This window comes from Theropithecus gelada, unplaced genomic scaffold (genome assembly GCF_003255815.1).
Source record: "Theropithecus gelada isolate Dixy unplaced genomic scaffold, Tgel_1.0 HiC_scaffold_15876, whole genome shotgun sequence".
In the NCBI taxonomy this organism is placed as follows: domain Eukaryota; kingdom Metazoa; phylum Chordata; class Mammalia; order Primates; family Cercopithecidae; genus Theropithecus; species Theropithecus gelada.
Genome location: NW_020257632.1, coordinates 25,797 through 42,141, shown reverse-complemented (window position 1 = coordinate 42,141; position 16,345 = coordinate 25,797). Strand labels below are relative to the sequence as shown.

General features: G+C 38.0%; 1 protein-coding gene across 1 annotated transcript in view; it reads right to left on the bottom strand.

Moving 5' to 3' along the window:
* Window positions 1–15,995, bottom strand: part of LOC112617078 (cytohesin-interacting protein-like) — a 32,189-nt gene extending 16,194 nt beyond the window's left edge. Inside the window, exons 1-5 of the mRNA XM_025373804.1 lie at window positions 15,748–15,995; window positions 6,192–6,241; window positions 5,869–5,923; window positions 2,255–2,357; window positions 1,954–2,047 (exon numbers count right to left, since the gene is read on the bottom strand). Coding sequence (XP_025229589.1) covers window positions 1,954–2,047; window positions 2,255–2,357; window positions 5,869–5,923; window positions 6,192–6,241; window positions 15,748–15,921 — 476 coding nt within the window. The 5' untranslated portion in view covers window positions 15,922–15,995. The remainder of the gene's footprint in view (window positions 1–1,953; window positions 2,048–2,254; window positions 2,358–5,868; window positions 5,924–6,191; window positions 6,242–15,747) is intronic.
* Window positions 15,996–16,345: the final 350 nt, after the last annotated feature.

Here is a 16,345-nt window from a genome sequence, read left to right as displayed (position 1 = left end):
GAGGAAAACCTAGGTAGTACCATTCAGGACGTAGGCATGGGCAAAGACTTCATGTCTAAAACACCAAAAGCAATGGCAACAAAAGCCAAAATTGACAAATGGGATCTCATTAAACTAAAGAGCTTCTGCACAGCAAAAGAAACTACCATCAGAGTGAACAGGCAACCTACAGAATGGGAGAAAATTTTTGCAATCTACTCATCTGACAAAGGGCTAATATCCAGAACCTACAAAGAACTCAAACAAATTTACAAGAAAAAAACAAACAACCCCATCAAAAAGTGGGCAAAGGATATGAATAGACATTTCTCAAAAGAAGACATTCATACAGCCAACAAACACATGAAAAAATGCTCATCATCACTGGCCATCAGAGAAATGCAAATCAAAACCACAATGAGATACCATCTCACACCAGTTAGAATGGCGATCATTCAAAAGTCAGGAAACAACAGGTGCTGGAGAGGATGTGGAGAAATAGGAACACTTTTACACTGTTGGTGGGATTGTAAACTAGTTCAACCATTATGGAAAACAGTATGGCGATTCCTCAAGGATCTAGAACTAGATGTACCATATGACCCAGCCATCCCATTACTGGGTATATACCCAAAGGATTATAAATTATGCTGCTATAAAGACACATGCACACGTATGTTTATTGCAGCACTATTCACAATAGCAAAGACTTGGAATCAACCCAAATGTCCATCAGTGACAGATTGGATTAAGAAAATGTGGCACATATACACCATGGAATACTATGCAGCCATAAAAAAGGATGAGTTTGTGTCCTTTGTAGGGACATGGATGCAGCTGGAATCCATCATTCTTAGCAAACTATCACAAGAACAGAAAACCAAACACCGCATGTTCTCACTCATAGGTGGGAACTGAACAATGAGATCACTTGGACTCAGGAAGGGGAACATCACACACCGGGGCCTATCATGGGGAGGGGGGAGTGGGGAGGGATTGCATTGGGAGTTATACCTGATGTAAATGACGAGTTGATGGGTGCAGCACACCAACATGGCACAAGTATACATATGTAACAAACCTGCACGTTATGCACATGTACCCTACAACTTACAGTATAATAATAATAAGTAAATTAAAAAAAAAAAAAAAAAAGTTTGGGGCCGGGCACGGTGGCTCATGCCTGTTATCCCAGCACTTTGGGAGGCCGAGGCGGGCCGATCATGAGATCAGGAAGTCGAAACCATCCTGGCTAACACGATGAAACCCCGTCTCTACTAAAAATACAAAACATTAGCCAGGCGTGGTGGCGGGCACCTGTAGTCCCAGCTACTCGGGAGGCTGAGGCAGGAGAATGGCCTGAACCCGGGAGGTGGAGTTTGCAGTGAGCCGAGATTGCGCCACTGCACTCCAGCCTGGATGACAGAGCGAGACTCCATCTCAAAAAAAAAAAAAAAAAAAAGTTTGGAATATTTGGAACACATGGTGTGAGTATGTGTGTTTCAGGGTGGGGAGGGTTGAACAGACTATTCTTCCTTTCCAATGGAACACTAGAAGAGAAAAACAGGTGGCTTGTCACATAAGAGGAAAAACTCAGCCCTTCTGACCTTTTATTTGTTTTAGTTACACAGGATTATATCAACCATGAAAATTGGATCAGTTCCTCCCAGTTTAAAGAGAATGTGTGCCAGTTTAATTGAATTTAACAAAAAAAATACATTTTAAAGGCCATCCTTCCCACACAGACGTTTGGGCTATTGATGTCCTCTGACTTCAGATGTTGACAGTATGTTGAAGTGTGAGGAATCTTGAAAAACAAAAGGAACTGATAATGTTTGTACCCCACTCTAAAGCTCCAGTGCACTGCCTCACCCTGTCTTGTGATGCTGAACAAAAAGCCTATTTATTCACTCATCAGGCATTATGAGAAAACATAACATTTTGAAGCCCCATGGGAACTAGACAGATAGTTACGTTAGCAGGTTTCCAGACGATCTGATCAGGTCAACGACTTGTTTGTAGGTAAAACCTTCTGTGCTCACACCATTGATATTTGCAAGGACATCACCTGGGAGATGCCAAGAAAAATGAGTGTTATGTTGGTTAGTTAAATAATCCCTCCTGACATGCAAATGAAACAAGCAGCTCCAAGTCTTAAAAACATAAAGGAGCCAAGAAAACTCAAAGCAACGAATACATCCTGACCTTCACTCTCAAAACATTTTATTTTCTTTCTATTTAAACGATTCCTAACATGAGCAAAAATTTAAGTTACCAGCTTGCAGGCCAGCACAGTGAGCTGGGCTGTCCTCCTGTATTTTGCATATCAAAGTGAACATTTCCGAGGAGCAGGCATTCTGATTCTGGGGCCTGTAAGACTGTAAAAATTAAGGTGACATATAGTTACTATTTAACAACCTCAACATCTATTTGCCAAAATGTAAAATGATGTCAACTAGCATTAAGCAGCATAACAGGTAAGTCCAAAGGACAATTTGGAAAGGATTTCCGCTATAAACTGAATCAAGGTATCAATTTTGCAATTCTACCAGACAATCTGTAGCCAACTCCATTCATAAAGACATCTGTCATGAGAAAGAAAGTGAAATGAAAGTGGCTCAAGATTTTATATTTTCAAGCCCAAGATATCACCTGATGCTGTCATAATTACATACTTATTTTTAAAAATTGAGTTTCTCATTTCCCAATGGGATAAAACAACGATGGCCAAGTGCAATGAGAAAAATCCCTGTGTGGTTCTCCCAAGCTAAAACACTCATTATAGGAGTATGAAATTGTACACATGCAGCAAGGAGACATGCCAACAATGATTATTTTAAATCAGAGTTCTGCACATAATGACAATCTGCCCTGCATTTATTCAAAAGTACTATAATTGACTCAATTACCTTCATTTCTGAGCACCCTCTGGTATGCCTGTCCTGAATCCTCACCGGTTCATTAGTCACCCAACTAAATTAGAAAAAGTTAAGCTTCGACTCTTGCCTCAATTAGGCACAAGAAGTTTGGTTGTGTGGGTTTTTTTTATTTTTAATTATACCAAAACACTGAATAAATGTTTGCTAGATATAGTGTCCCAATGACCTATAACAAATATAATTTTCTTTTTCTCACACATTTAAATTATGAAGTCTAGTCCCACTTAGAAGCAAAATCAGTGTTCTGAGTAGGGTACGTCTTTTAAACATCTGATTCCTAAAATTAAGCTACATTAAAGTACTACTTCCTTGTGAAAAAATTAATGTCTGATGTTCATTCTTTCTTATTCAATAATCCCTGAGGCACCACAAGTCAGCCACATGCAAGCAACTTCTAGAAACTTGGGTCTGTTCACCTCTAAAGGAGTTCTATCTAATCTATAAGGCACTTAGAATCCCCATATCTTAAAGGTGAAAGGGACTTCAAAAGATCATGCACTATGTTCCCATCTATGTCAGAAACTTCATTAACAGCTTTCCTACCAGGTGTCTTCTCAGTATAGCCTAGACCCTTCTGGAGATGAAAGACTGAACTAGTTCATGTGGTACATGAACAAAAGATATAACTGACACTCCTTTGGGAAACCACTGTTCTAACAATTCTCATTAGCAGTGAGACTCTACCCTCCATTCCCAGAGATCAAAGTTGAGTACAGTGCAGTGGAAACATGTTGATTTATGTAACTGGCACCTCCATATATGTTCACATTGGGTGTAAAATTTGGTAGTTAGAAATAGAAAAAAAACGGAAACCCCAAAGCTACAGAAAGTATTAACTGGATACTTCTCTCCCTTACCCAGTCTTCTAGCTCCTACTAAGGGATCAGTGACACAATGATCACCTGCATTTCTTAGAGACACAAAGATCTCATTGTCCTTTCTCATGCCCAGTGACATTCATTCTAACACCTGTCATTTGTGGATCTTCTATTGGTACCAGGCACATCACTAGGTATACTGCATGTATTATTTCATTTAAAACTCCTAAGGACCCCATAAGGCAGTCATTGAGAGGATATGAATTCAGGTGTGCATGAGTCCAAAGTCTGCATTCCTATTGGGCTGTACGATTCTCATAAGCAGCATAAAACTAGCTCCCATGGAGAACCATGGATCTGGTCTCTTCCAAAGTGTCATTCCTCTAGTAGGCCACATCCCAAATACGTACTCACACTGCATGCACAATATGAGTACATGAGATTCTATCTGATTTTCAAAAAGTTCCCGGAAGCATGTCTCCTATTTGTTGACTGCTGCCAATCTGATGAGTACTAGGGAATAGATTACGGTGTGTATTTGACAATGGGGAGCATATACCAGAGGGAATTTACAGGGGTGTGGGTTCCCGCATCACTGAGATAACACATGCATGCTGCCATTTAGAGGTGCCCTTAGTTCATGTTGATCTACAAAGGTTCGGTGGTGTTGTGGTCTGACATAGTTTTGACTCTTGCTGCATGAAGAATAAGTGTTTATGGTATGGGAGAAAAACTTAAGGGTAGTGACATATAATATACATATACATATATATATATATGATGTCACTACTCATTGAACAATGAGTAGTGACATATATTATAGCAGTGTAAGAAAAATAAAGACAGGTGAGTAGTCTTTCATCCTGTTTTCAGTAGCCACTGCTGCACATCCTTGAGGATAATTCTCCTTTAAAAAGAGGCAGTGACAAAAAGCAGAGTCTCTACAACAGAATAGGGAGTAGTTCATATGACTGGGGAATAAGAGGGAGTACTATGCTTCTAAAACCTAATAGATTTCACCAATTACTGTGGTGAATTACAGATTTCACCAAATTTAAAAGTAGAAGAGTTCAGAAAGTGGAAGCAATCCTCTTTTCAAAGTGCCTTCTCTGTCTTCATTGCAGCTAGAGTTCCATTTTGTTTCTTTACTCATAAAACATGTTTTACTTAGCAGTTTCCTGTTCCTAATCTTAAAATACACGCTGACTTTCCAATTGTGGGGCTGATATCACACCAAAGTTTTCTGAAAGCAGCACTAAAGCTCAGATCTAAAATCTGATATAGAGTGTAAGAATATGATTATGCAAAACACATCCAAAAGACATGCAAACGTACTATGGGAAAAAAAAAAAAAAAACAGAAATGCTTAAGCTACTACTGTCGCACTTAATTGGGTTAGATTTCATTTGACCTACCTCACCCACTTTACAAATGTGGTCATGAAAAAGCAGACAGCAAATAAGCAATGAAATTCTTAGGCAATTATGCTGAAACTTACAAAGACTTAAAAATTTCCTACAGCATGAGGCAATCTGCAAGTAGAGCCAAATGTTCTCAAGTGTTTCAAATAACAATTATAAAGCATTGTCATTAGGAAAAAAAGCTACAAGTTTTTCATCATGTACAATATGAACTCTTTAGCAGCAAAACGCACCAGGAGCTATCCATGAATATACGCATTCCATATACACAGATGTATAGTCTTTTGAGTGTCTCTTGAATGCCAAAGTAAATATTTAAAATCTGATATACAGTATAACAATATGATTATGCAAAACACATTCAAAATGCAAATATATCAAATGCACATCTGTAAAATGTATTTCACTCTCTTATCTAAGACCTGGCTGGTACCAACCATTTCTGATCGGTCTGGGACTTAAGGGAAGACCGAAGTAACTAAGCACAAACTGTTGAACATATCTCGGGGGTTTTATGTTATCATCTTCAATGTTTTCCTTCCTTAATAGTACTCAACACACTGAAAAACTACCCCCAAACAAGCACACACTGAATAAAATCATAGACTCCATCATTCTCTAATCCTAACTTCATTATTTCTTTGCACATAACATGACACTACCAATGCCACTTTCTTCCTTGGAAGTCTAGAAAATGTGAAAACTGCCCACCTGAATTTCAAATCCAAATGTTTCATTATCCTGCTTCTCCACAGTAACAAGCTTTCTGTAATAAAAATGTTTAAAAAAGAAACTGCATGAAAATTAAAGTATCACATTTGGCACAGATTTATCATTAAAAATAACTGTCACAATTAAAAATAACTGACATTTATGTAAATTGTAGTATGTAAGATTCTGTGTGTGTGTCTGTGTGTGTGTGTGTGAGAGAGAGAGAGAGAGAGAGAGAGAAAGGGAGAGAGAGAAAGAAACAGTCTGGAGAGCTGTGTTCCTAAATATTTTGGGAGAGACAAAAAATAATTCAATTTCTTTACCTTTGAGACCAGGAAAAGTCACTTAAAGAACTTGATCTGGTCAAAGCAAGCTGAAAAATACAAAAAGCATATAGTTATCCCAGGGTCTTCAAGATACACTGTAAAATGTTCTAAATCTCTCTCTCTCTCCCTTTCTCTCTCGCTCTCTCTCTCTCTCTCTCTCTCACACACACACACACACACACACACACACACACACACACACTGACACACATACACCCTGTTCTTTACCACCTTCTTTGGCCCAGCTCCTGGGAAATTGTTGCATAAAGGCAGCCATTTCCATTCTCTACATTCTCTAGTGACAGCAGAGGAGAGTAGGGAGACAGGATTCTAGGCATTCCAATTAAAAGATTGAAAGAGGCTTAGATAGTAATACAATGTGGCAAAAGAGTTAATATAATGTGGCAAAACTCCAAAGCTCCCAAAGAGAACTTCCTCTCTGGTCTGTATTTAAAACAGACTCTGAAAGATTAACCATAGCAATTTGTAATCACACTGAAATCCAAAGAAAAATAGCATACGTAGAATGGCATATGAAACCCAAATACTTTATAGTTTTTGGAGATGATGATGAAATGACTGTGTTTACTATAATAATTCAATATGTTACTGTTTTTAGTAGGATAAAATAATCTCTAAACAATCAACTCACACACACAATTCAGGTAAAACCAGGAACTCAAAACCTCATTTCTGCTTATGATTTATTTTTGTAATAGTTTTGGAAGACTGAAGTTAAACTTCCAGCAAAGAAAGGAAAGAAACCTCAGAATAGTATAAATGATATAAATAATATCACCTTCATTCCTCTACACTTTCAGAAAAGATCATATAAACATAAGCTTTCAGGACACATTCTACCGCTGTAAACAGAAGCAGCATCAACAAAAGGTGACAACTTATTTTTTAGGAAAATTGCAGCAGGTTTTTGTGTGTGTGGTTTTTTGTTTTTGTTTTTTTTGTTTGTTTGTTTGTTTCTTTGTTCAGAAAATGTTTATTAGCCCTATTCTCAAGTGTTGGTTCAAGAACCCAACACATAAGCTCCTAGCTAACCCAGGGTTTTTAATTGTCAACCTGAAATGGCTGTCATATATAAATGAACACATAAAATATCAAGAGATCAATGCATAGTCAGTCCAGACAAGGCAAAATAAAATAAGGAAAGGATGAAAACTAGAAGGGGGAAAATATGTAGAAGATATTAATGCTTATGCGACAAGTTACACAAATGAAATGCTTATTAAGACATTTATTAGGAGTGATGCCTACACCACTGTAGGAAATTTGAATTTCCAGGTACCAAATGCCAGCATTTACACACATTTCCTGGAAGGGACCAGTGTTAAGAATTCAGCCACCAGTCCATAAACTTAATGTAATGGAGAGGTGATCTCTTCTTGCCAATTTGCTGTAAATTAATTATATTTTCCTCTATTGTTAGTTCTGGGCTTCAACTTACTTATGTTGCAATGAAGACTGAAATAGATGGCTCAGACCCAAAAAGATTCTCTAGTCTTGCTAAAAAGTATCTCTTTTCAGTTTATAAGCACTAACTGTGGAATGCCTACAAGGATTGGTATGGTTTGTTGTAACCTGATTTTGTACTTCATATGTACCGTTAACAAGTATAGTGACTATTCATCTATGTTAGTGGGCCTCCTCGCAGAAGAGAGTCACAAACTTGATATTTCCAAGCATTCTCAGTCTCTCCCTTATATTGTACTCATATTTTCTTAATCTATTTTTATCATCTTCAGCTGCTTGTTTTCCACCCTTAATTCAAATTATATAATCATAACTAGGGCTTTTTTATTCTTTTTATAAAAGAAGTATCTTATACCTCCATAAATAAGGGCTTATATTTTTAAAGTATTACTCTTGCTAACAGTATTCATCATATTATTCATATATCCATATAGAGAGAGCTATATATATGTATACTTATATGTATATATTTATATGAAATGCATACTGGAGCAAATACTTCACATCTGTACATAATCATCTGTGTGATTTGGGCCTCTTGGGGAATGTTATTTGTTTTACTTTCTGCCTCAATGCCCAGCACAGGGCCTGGAATAGAATGGAAACTGAAAAATAGAGAAATAGATAAAAACATATAAACTACTAAATGAAAATGGAAGAATCTGAGGTGATTGAAGAGCCAAGTGAAATATTCAAGTTCAGGAGAAATATGTAAAGATAGTTTTCAACATTGTCCTTTCTTAAATTCAATATCATGGGAAAAACTCAAGGATAATCACTAAAATACATAAAGTAAAATTTAAAAATCTTAAATATGTAGCAAGATTTAAAAATGAAACAAAACAGACAACTGTATATCCATATGCAGAAGAAAGAAACTAGACCATACCTCTCACTCTATACAGAAATCAACTGAAAATGAATAAATGGATCAAAACCTTCATGTAAAACCTGAGACAATAAAACTACTGGAAGAAAACGTAGGGGAAATGCTCCAGCACATTGGACTGGGAAAAATTTTTATGAATAAGACTTTCAAAAAACAGGCAACAAAAGCAAAAATAAACTAATGGGCTATATTAAATTTAAAAGATTCTGCACAGCAAACAATCAACAGAGTGAAAAGACAAGCTGTGGAATGGAAGGAAATATTTACAAACTACTCATTTATGTATCCAGAATATATAATGAACTGAAATACCTCAAGATAAAAAAAAATTTTTTTTAATGGGCAAATGATCTGAACAGACCTTCCTCAAAGGAAGACATACAAGACTGGGCATGGTGGCTCAAGCCTGTAATTCCAGCACTTTGGGAGGCCGAGGAGGGTGGATCAACTGAGGTCAGGAGTTCAAGACCAGCCTGGCCAACATGGTGAAACCCCGTCTCTACAAAAATACAAAAATTAGCCAGGCATGATGGCAGGTGCCTGTAATCCCAGATACTCGGGAAGCCGAATTGGAAGAATTACTTCAACCTGGGTGGCAGAGGTTGCAATGAGCTGAGATCATGCCACTGCACTCCAGCCTGGCAACAGAGTGAGATTCCATCTCAAAAAAAAGAAAGAGAGAGAAAGAAAGAAAAAGAAAGAAAGAAAGAAAGAAAGAAAGAAAGAAAGAAAGAAAGAAAGAAAGAAAGAAAGAAAGAAAGAAAGAAAGAAAGAAAGAAAGAAGAGAGAGAGAAGATATACAAATGGCTAACAAATATATGAAAAAATGCTCAATATCACTCATCATTGGGGTAATGGAAATTAAAACCATAAGGAGGTATCATCTCACGCCAGTTAGGATAGCTATTATCAAAATGACAATGAATAATAAATGCTGGTGAGGATAAGGAGAAAAGGAAACTCTTATACACTGTTAGTGGGAATGTAAATTAGTACAGCCACTATGGAGAACAGTATGGAGGTCCCTCAAACAACTACAAATAGAACTACCATATGATCCCACAATCCCACTACTGGGAATTCATCCAAAGGAAAGGAAATCATTATATCGAAGAGACATCTGCACTCCCATGTTTATTGCAGCACTATTCACAATAGCCAAGAGATGGCATCAGCCTAGGTGTCCAACAACAGATGAATGGATAAAGAAAATGTGGTATATATACACCATGGAATACAATTCAGCCATAAAAAAGAATGAAATCCTGTCATTCACAGCAACATGGATTGAACTGGAAGACATTATGTTAAGTGAGATAAGCCAGGAATAGAAAGTTAAACACCACATGTTCTCACTCATATGTGGAAGCTAAAAAAAGTTGATCTCATAGAAGTAAAAAGTAGAACAGAGGATACTAGAGGCTGAGAAGGGTTGGGGGAAGAAATGGATAGGGACACATTTTTTAAAGGATACAAAATTACAGCTAGATAGGAAGAATAAGTTCTAGTGCTCTATACTGTAGGCTAACTATAGTTAACAATAGTATATCATGTACTAGTTTCAAATAGTTAGAAGGAGGATATTCAACAGTCCCAAAACGAAGAAATGATCATTGTGTGAGATGACGGATTTGCTAATTACTCTGATCTGATCACTATACATTCTATGTATCAAAACATCACTATGTATACCATGAGTATGTATGATTATATATCAACTAAATAAATACAAATTTTAAAAATCAAAAAAATTAAAATGAAAGAAAACAGACAAGAACAAAAAAAAAATTCAATCCAAAACAAGAAGTATAGAAAAAGTACTAATAGAAAACAATTATAGGCCGGGCGCGGTGGCTCAAGCCTGTAATCCCAGCACTTTGGGAGGCCGAGACGGGCGGATCACGAGGTCAGGAGATCGAGAGACCATCCCGGCTAACACGGTGAAACCTCGTCTCTACTAAAAAATACAAAAAACTAGCCGGGCGAGGTGGCGGGCGCCTGTAGTCCCAGCTACTCGGGAGGCTGAGGCAGGAGAATGGCGTAAACCCGGGAGGCGGAGCTTGCAGTGAGCTGAGATCCGGCCACTGCACTCCAGCCTGGGTGACAGAGCGAGACTCCGTCTCAAAAAAAAAAGAAAAAAAAAAAAGAAAACAATTATAGTAGTGCCTCAGTACATAACTGCTAAGTGGATGAATGGTGGCAAGAATTAATAAATTATTAGTAAAATTTTGAGCCTTGTCAATTTTAAATGCCCTTTTACTATGCCAGAAATCAATGCATCTATTAGGAACTTCAAGATTTCATCCAACCTGTCTTTTGAATCAAAAGTCATTCTGGATAGATTCAAATGTAAAATCTTTTAAACCACAGGACAGACCTGAAACCTCTATAGATACTTCCCCTACCACTCTACTTCTAACCTTTCTATCTAGCTAATTGACTAGTTAAAGATGAAAATATTTGTCTAGCACAACATGAGAAACATAGCAGATTTTCAGTTCCTGTGGACTGACTGATTTGGGTTATCAGCCACACCAAAAGTCAGATTAAGTCAAATTACAAATTAGTTTCCATTCTGTATTAGCTAAGAGGCTGTTTCAAGCACCTAACACTTAAACAAAAAACAATTTAAATAAATTAAGTACCGTCAAATTCTCTGACACGTGCCACATCTTGACACAAAGTCTACTTGTTTGTGATCTGGGCTGTCAGACTCAGGCGATGTGGAAAGGAATGTTCCCAGGGTTCGACCTAGCTCACACACCAAACTACCTGCCTAAAGTGAAATGAAGTGTGTCTAAGATCTTATCAAGGGTTTTGCACCTTGGAGAAAAAAAAAAAAAGTCTTTCCTGCACTCCTTTCCCTTGGGTGAACAGCCCTATTCAAGGATCTGACCAGTGGGGTCTATGTTCCCCAGACAGCCCTCCCAGGCAGAGCCTTTTCTAAGGGTTGTAGTGATGGCACCAAAAATCATGAATGAGGAACTGGTGTGCAATTCACAGCATATGCTGGCAACAGCTGTCTTTTATTACACATTATCTAATATGAGAAATCTAGGTTTAGCAATTTGGCAGGCTTGCAAACTACACATTCAATTATGACTGCTGAATAGACAAAGCTTCTTAACTCCTTTCTAGCCATAATACACTGATACCTAGTGTTGGGCTTACGATCACTCTTCTGTTTTTAGTCAAATGACTTAAAGATCAGGCATTAATATTCAAAATTTAATTTCTTCTGCTCTGCAGTGATTCCACACATTCCTCTTCAGTGGGAAACCAAGACCAATACTTCAGCTATCAATTTTCGAAAGATAGGAGTAATTGGCAGCTCAGCCAGATAGCCAGCCTTCCTTAGAGAAGCTCAAAATTCAACACTGTAGCCACTCTGGGGCTCCTACAGAGGGTTACTTCCTCTTGGTCCCCACTCTATATACTCATCTCCTGAAAGTGTTGGGGAGGGTGCTGAGGAGAGGCTACTGATTCAAGAGTGAGGTTTTTTGTCACTGGTATTTGTTTCAAAGTCCCCAAAATTATGTGCTCAGCTGCCTTTCCAGTCCCCTGCCTCACTCCCTAATTCTTCCATGCAACTTCCACCCCTTTTCAAGTAAGGAGCGTTAGGATATCAATGCTCCACAGACTGTTCAAAGATGCAACAAAATAATGGAGCTGAACTTAATTGCCTAATGTTAAGTGCCCGGAGAAACCGAAATACAATACTGCCATTTCCAAGTAAGGTCTGACTGTAGGCTCACAGACAGACCTCTTCAAGAAAAATTATTGGGTATTGATCATGCATGCCACAATATGGATTAAAGAATAGTTTTCAAAGTCTTTTGTAGTGAAATTAGCACAGTTTTCTACCTAAAATTGTCATGAAGTGATTAAAATCCTTTGGTGTAGTTCAGGACAATTGGGAGTTACAGCACCTAATGGGTGTGCTGCTGGACACACCGTGAAAGCCACTGCAGGGCAGAGCCCTGCCCAGCAGTGTACACATCCCAGAGCAGAGCACACATTCCCTATCTGAACTTGTAGATGAAATCAGCATTCCAGCAATTGCCTATTTAGCAATAATGTGATAACTGAAAGAAAATGAGGAAAAGAGAGTCAGTCTGTGGTACCACTAAAGTTTGTGGACTTGTTTGTCAGGTCCCTGGTTCTCACTATAGCATTCTGTAAAAACTGCTTTCCAAAAGCAACGTACTACAGTTATGAGAGTGGGTGGTAAGACAATCACTACTTCTTTGGCGCCATTGATAGAGGCTGTCCTTAATTCCTCCTGTCTCCTTCCTATCGAGCTTTCCATTGCAAAGATTTTCTTTCTTTTGCCCTAAAACTATGTTCACAAGCAGAAGCCATACTGGGGTGTCTGACACTTCCTACCAGTACAGGTAGTGAGATGACATGCACACAGAGAAATCTATTTTTAAATAATTCTGAATGTAAACACCCAATTGATTCTGAAGACTAATTTGAAACTACAAGCTAACCAGATATAGCTTTGCAGAAACCAAAGCCAACAACAACAAGAAGTATGAGCTGTTGACGTCAGCCCTGAAAGTGTTGAAAATAACAGTAGGCAGAGAAACACCTGCTCATGTGATTGCCTCACAAGGATCTTGTTGCCTGCAATTTAGTCAGTGCCAAATGGGTGATTATTCTCTAAAAACCAGTTAAAGGAAATGAACATCCATTTGGAAGATTGTGAAATGTTGGGATAAACTTGCATCAAGTCTCATTGATGATAATTGTACGGAATCAGAACTATCATGTACAAGAAGTTTTGTTTTGCTATTTTTTAAAGCAATTCTCACAACAGTAAGAAAAAGCTGTTTGGATATGGGGAGTCTACCACATGAAAGAATTTGAGAGAAGGGGAATGAGAAGACCTAGAAAAGATGAGAACATCTACATAAATTAATTAGTATGGGGATATGTGTGTGCCTGTGTACATATGTGTACACGTACATATGCACACACACACACACACGTGCATTTCATATGCCAAAATCCCTGTCTTTACCTTCTTCTGATAATCAGCCTCTCCTACTGATTGCCTTCTTTCAGTTCATGCTATCTTCACCTGGCTTAAACCAGATGTGACTCCTCCATCTTCAGTTCCTTTCATATTAAAGCTTTTCAGTCTCCTTTCTGTTCCCCCATTTCTGCTTTCTCCAACAACTGCAAAAGTTCCTCCCTCACCACTAGTCTCTACTCACTTACTAATCCACCACATTTCTACAATAAGATTCCTGAAATCTTCTACTTCTCAAACATGTTCAGTGGCCCTCGTGCCGGCTTTTTCAGAAGTTGTCCAAATGTTCTGTAAAGCAGCCCAGCTCTGAGGTCTCCTCTCACCTCCTACACACTAACCAGGTTCTCCTGACACACTTAATATTGTGTTGTTACACAAAAAATCCTCCAGGCACCAGGATCTGTGCCGCAGCTTCAGTTTCTCCCTTGCTCTGGAATACCCTTCAATATCTGGAATATCTATTTCCAAGACTATATATAAAGATGTTTCACTTGGATGAGAGTATTCATGTTGTTTTACTTTGCAGAAAACCCATTCTTTCTGCTTACTGAATTGTAAACAGTATATGGGTAGAAAACATTCCCTTCTCGTCTTTTTGCCTCCTACTCTAGCATGATGTCTATCTCCTTGTAGGTGCTCAGGAACCATCTGTTGCATTGAATTGCATGGGCTAGAGAGTAGATCAAATGAGTGAGGTTGCGGGTATGGAGGACATAGAGGGTGGAAAGTTCCCACCCTGATTCAAAAAATACCAACTCTCTTCAGGAAAAAAAAAAAAAACAAAAAAAACATAGCCTAATCAAGTGAACCATAGTTAATGTGATAGCTTCATGGCAAATATAACAAAAATCTGACTGCTTTATATCTGAAAACTGAAAAAAGATGTCGGCATTTCTCATGTTGCTTTATCTTCAGACAGGTTGTAGATTGATGAAATGTGCATCACTACATTAAAGTTTGTATCATAAAAGCACTTTAGATTGAGAACGATCAATAATACAAATCATGGAAAATTATGCCCTTATCTTCATTGTGAAAAATGCCAAGGCATCAGCTATATACATCACTGCAAAAAAGATCATGTCTCTCCCCCTATGCCATACCTCTCTAATCCTGAATTTAGAAGGCGTAAGAGAAGCACATGATGTACATGCAAGACTTCAGCACAAAAATTCTTGCTCTATGGCAATTTTAAATATTTTCTGTAGAAATCCTATATCGAAATTCAAATATGTACCTGGGGATTTAGAGCAAGTCGTTTTAAAAAATCCTGAAGAGGTATTATGGTTAAAAATATTTTTTTGACATGCTAGAAATTGAAGAACAAAAAATCAAAATAAATTCAGTTAGACATAGATTTTTCCAAATGAGTTTTCATCCCTAGAGACAAACTTTGCAATAAAAATATTAAAATGGCATAATCTGGCAGTTAATAAGCATGCACTGAATGCCAGTCACCATGTTAGGCACTGCACAGTTCCTTATTTAACCAACATAAGAACCCAATAAGGGTGGTTCTATTATTAACTCCATTTTAGAAAAAAGGAAACTGAAGCTTAGAGAGGCAAGTGGCTTGCTCAAGATCTCACAGTCACTAAGTGGTGAGCTGATATTCAATCTGGCACTCATCTATCCAAAAACAAAAATCTTACTTTCCAATAGCATGAGGTATGTGCCAGTGCCCAAGAGCTGAAGATAATTAGTCAACAAAATTTGTCCTCAAAAAAAGTATTTCTTATTTGATTATGAACTGAAATGACCATCAAGGACTGCAAGTGAGGATGGAAGGGAAAGAATCAAGGGAGACACAATGGGGAAAAGATCATTAATTCTCATACTGGTTGTATCTATATAAACCATCTTCAAGTTTGTTATGCGTAATGATTTTTATTTTATCTGAGCACTTCTCCAAATGAGAAAAACAAACTATTTTTTGCCTTGAAAAAAAAGTTTGACTGTGGTCTCAAATCTTTGGACTGGTTCACCCAGCTCCCTGAGCATCTCACCTCCTTCGCCCATAATAATCAGCCACTAATTCCAAAGCCTCTAAAATATCACTATTAGTATGAAGTCAGACAAACATATCACTCTGCCCTCAAGAGAACGTGAACACTCTAAAAGGTACAAAATAGCAATCATACCTGCTTTCGTCCCCGAGGTAGAGTAGCCACCGTGTCTGCCAACATTTGAATCCTTCTATTATCGTCCATCGTAAGGCTACCTGTGAGTGTGGAGTAAGAGCTATACGCTGGCCCAGCACAGAAGTCCGCCAAATTGCCATTGCTGCTGTGTTGCAGGAGCCTTTGTAAAGACATTGTGAATAAAGATCACTCCAGCTAGCACATGGTTGAGTGGCCTTGCAGGATGGGGGAAGCTAAAAGTACAACTCTGACAAGTAATCAAAAGTAGCAAAGCAGAAAGAGCCCATGTGACCTCTGTGGTTTGAGGAACTTGTTACACAAACCCTATCTTGCAATTCACTCCCATTTCTCAAAGCTTTTTTTCTTTAAGCTCCTGAGAGAACCTGGAGCTAATTTTTACAATTAAAAAAAAAAAACAAACTTATTTTTTCACCTCAAACAGTGGAACTCTTACACTTTTATGTTTTGTGGCAAGTTGCATTCACACCACCATTTGCCATTTTTTTCTTTAGAGAAGAAAGAAAAATGTCCCCAAGTGCTACCATTTGTTTCCCATCCATTCTCTTATTTAACATTAGCAATGCAAGGCAAAAGTCAG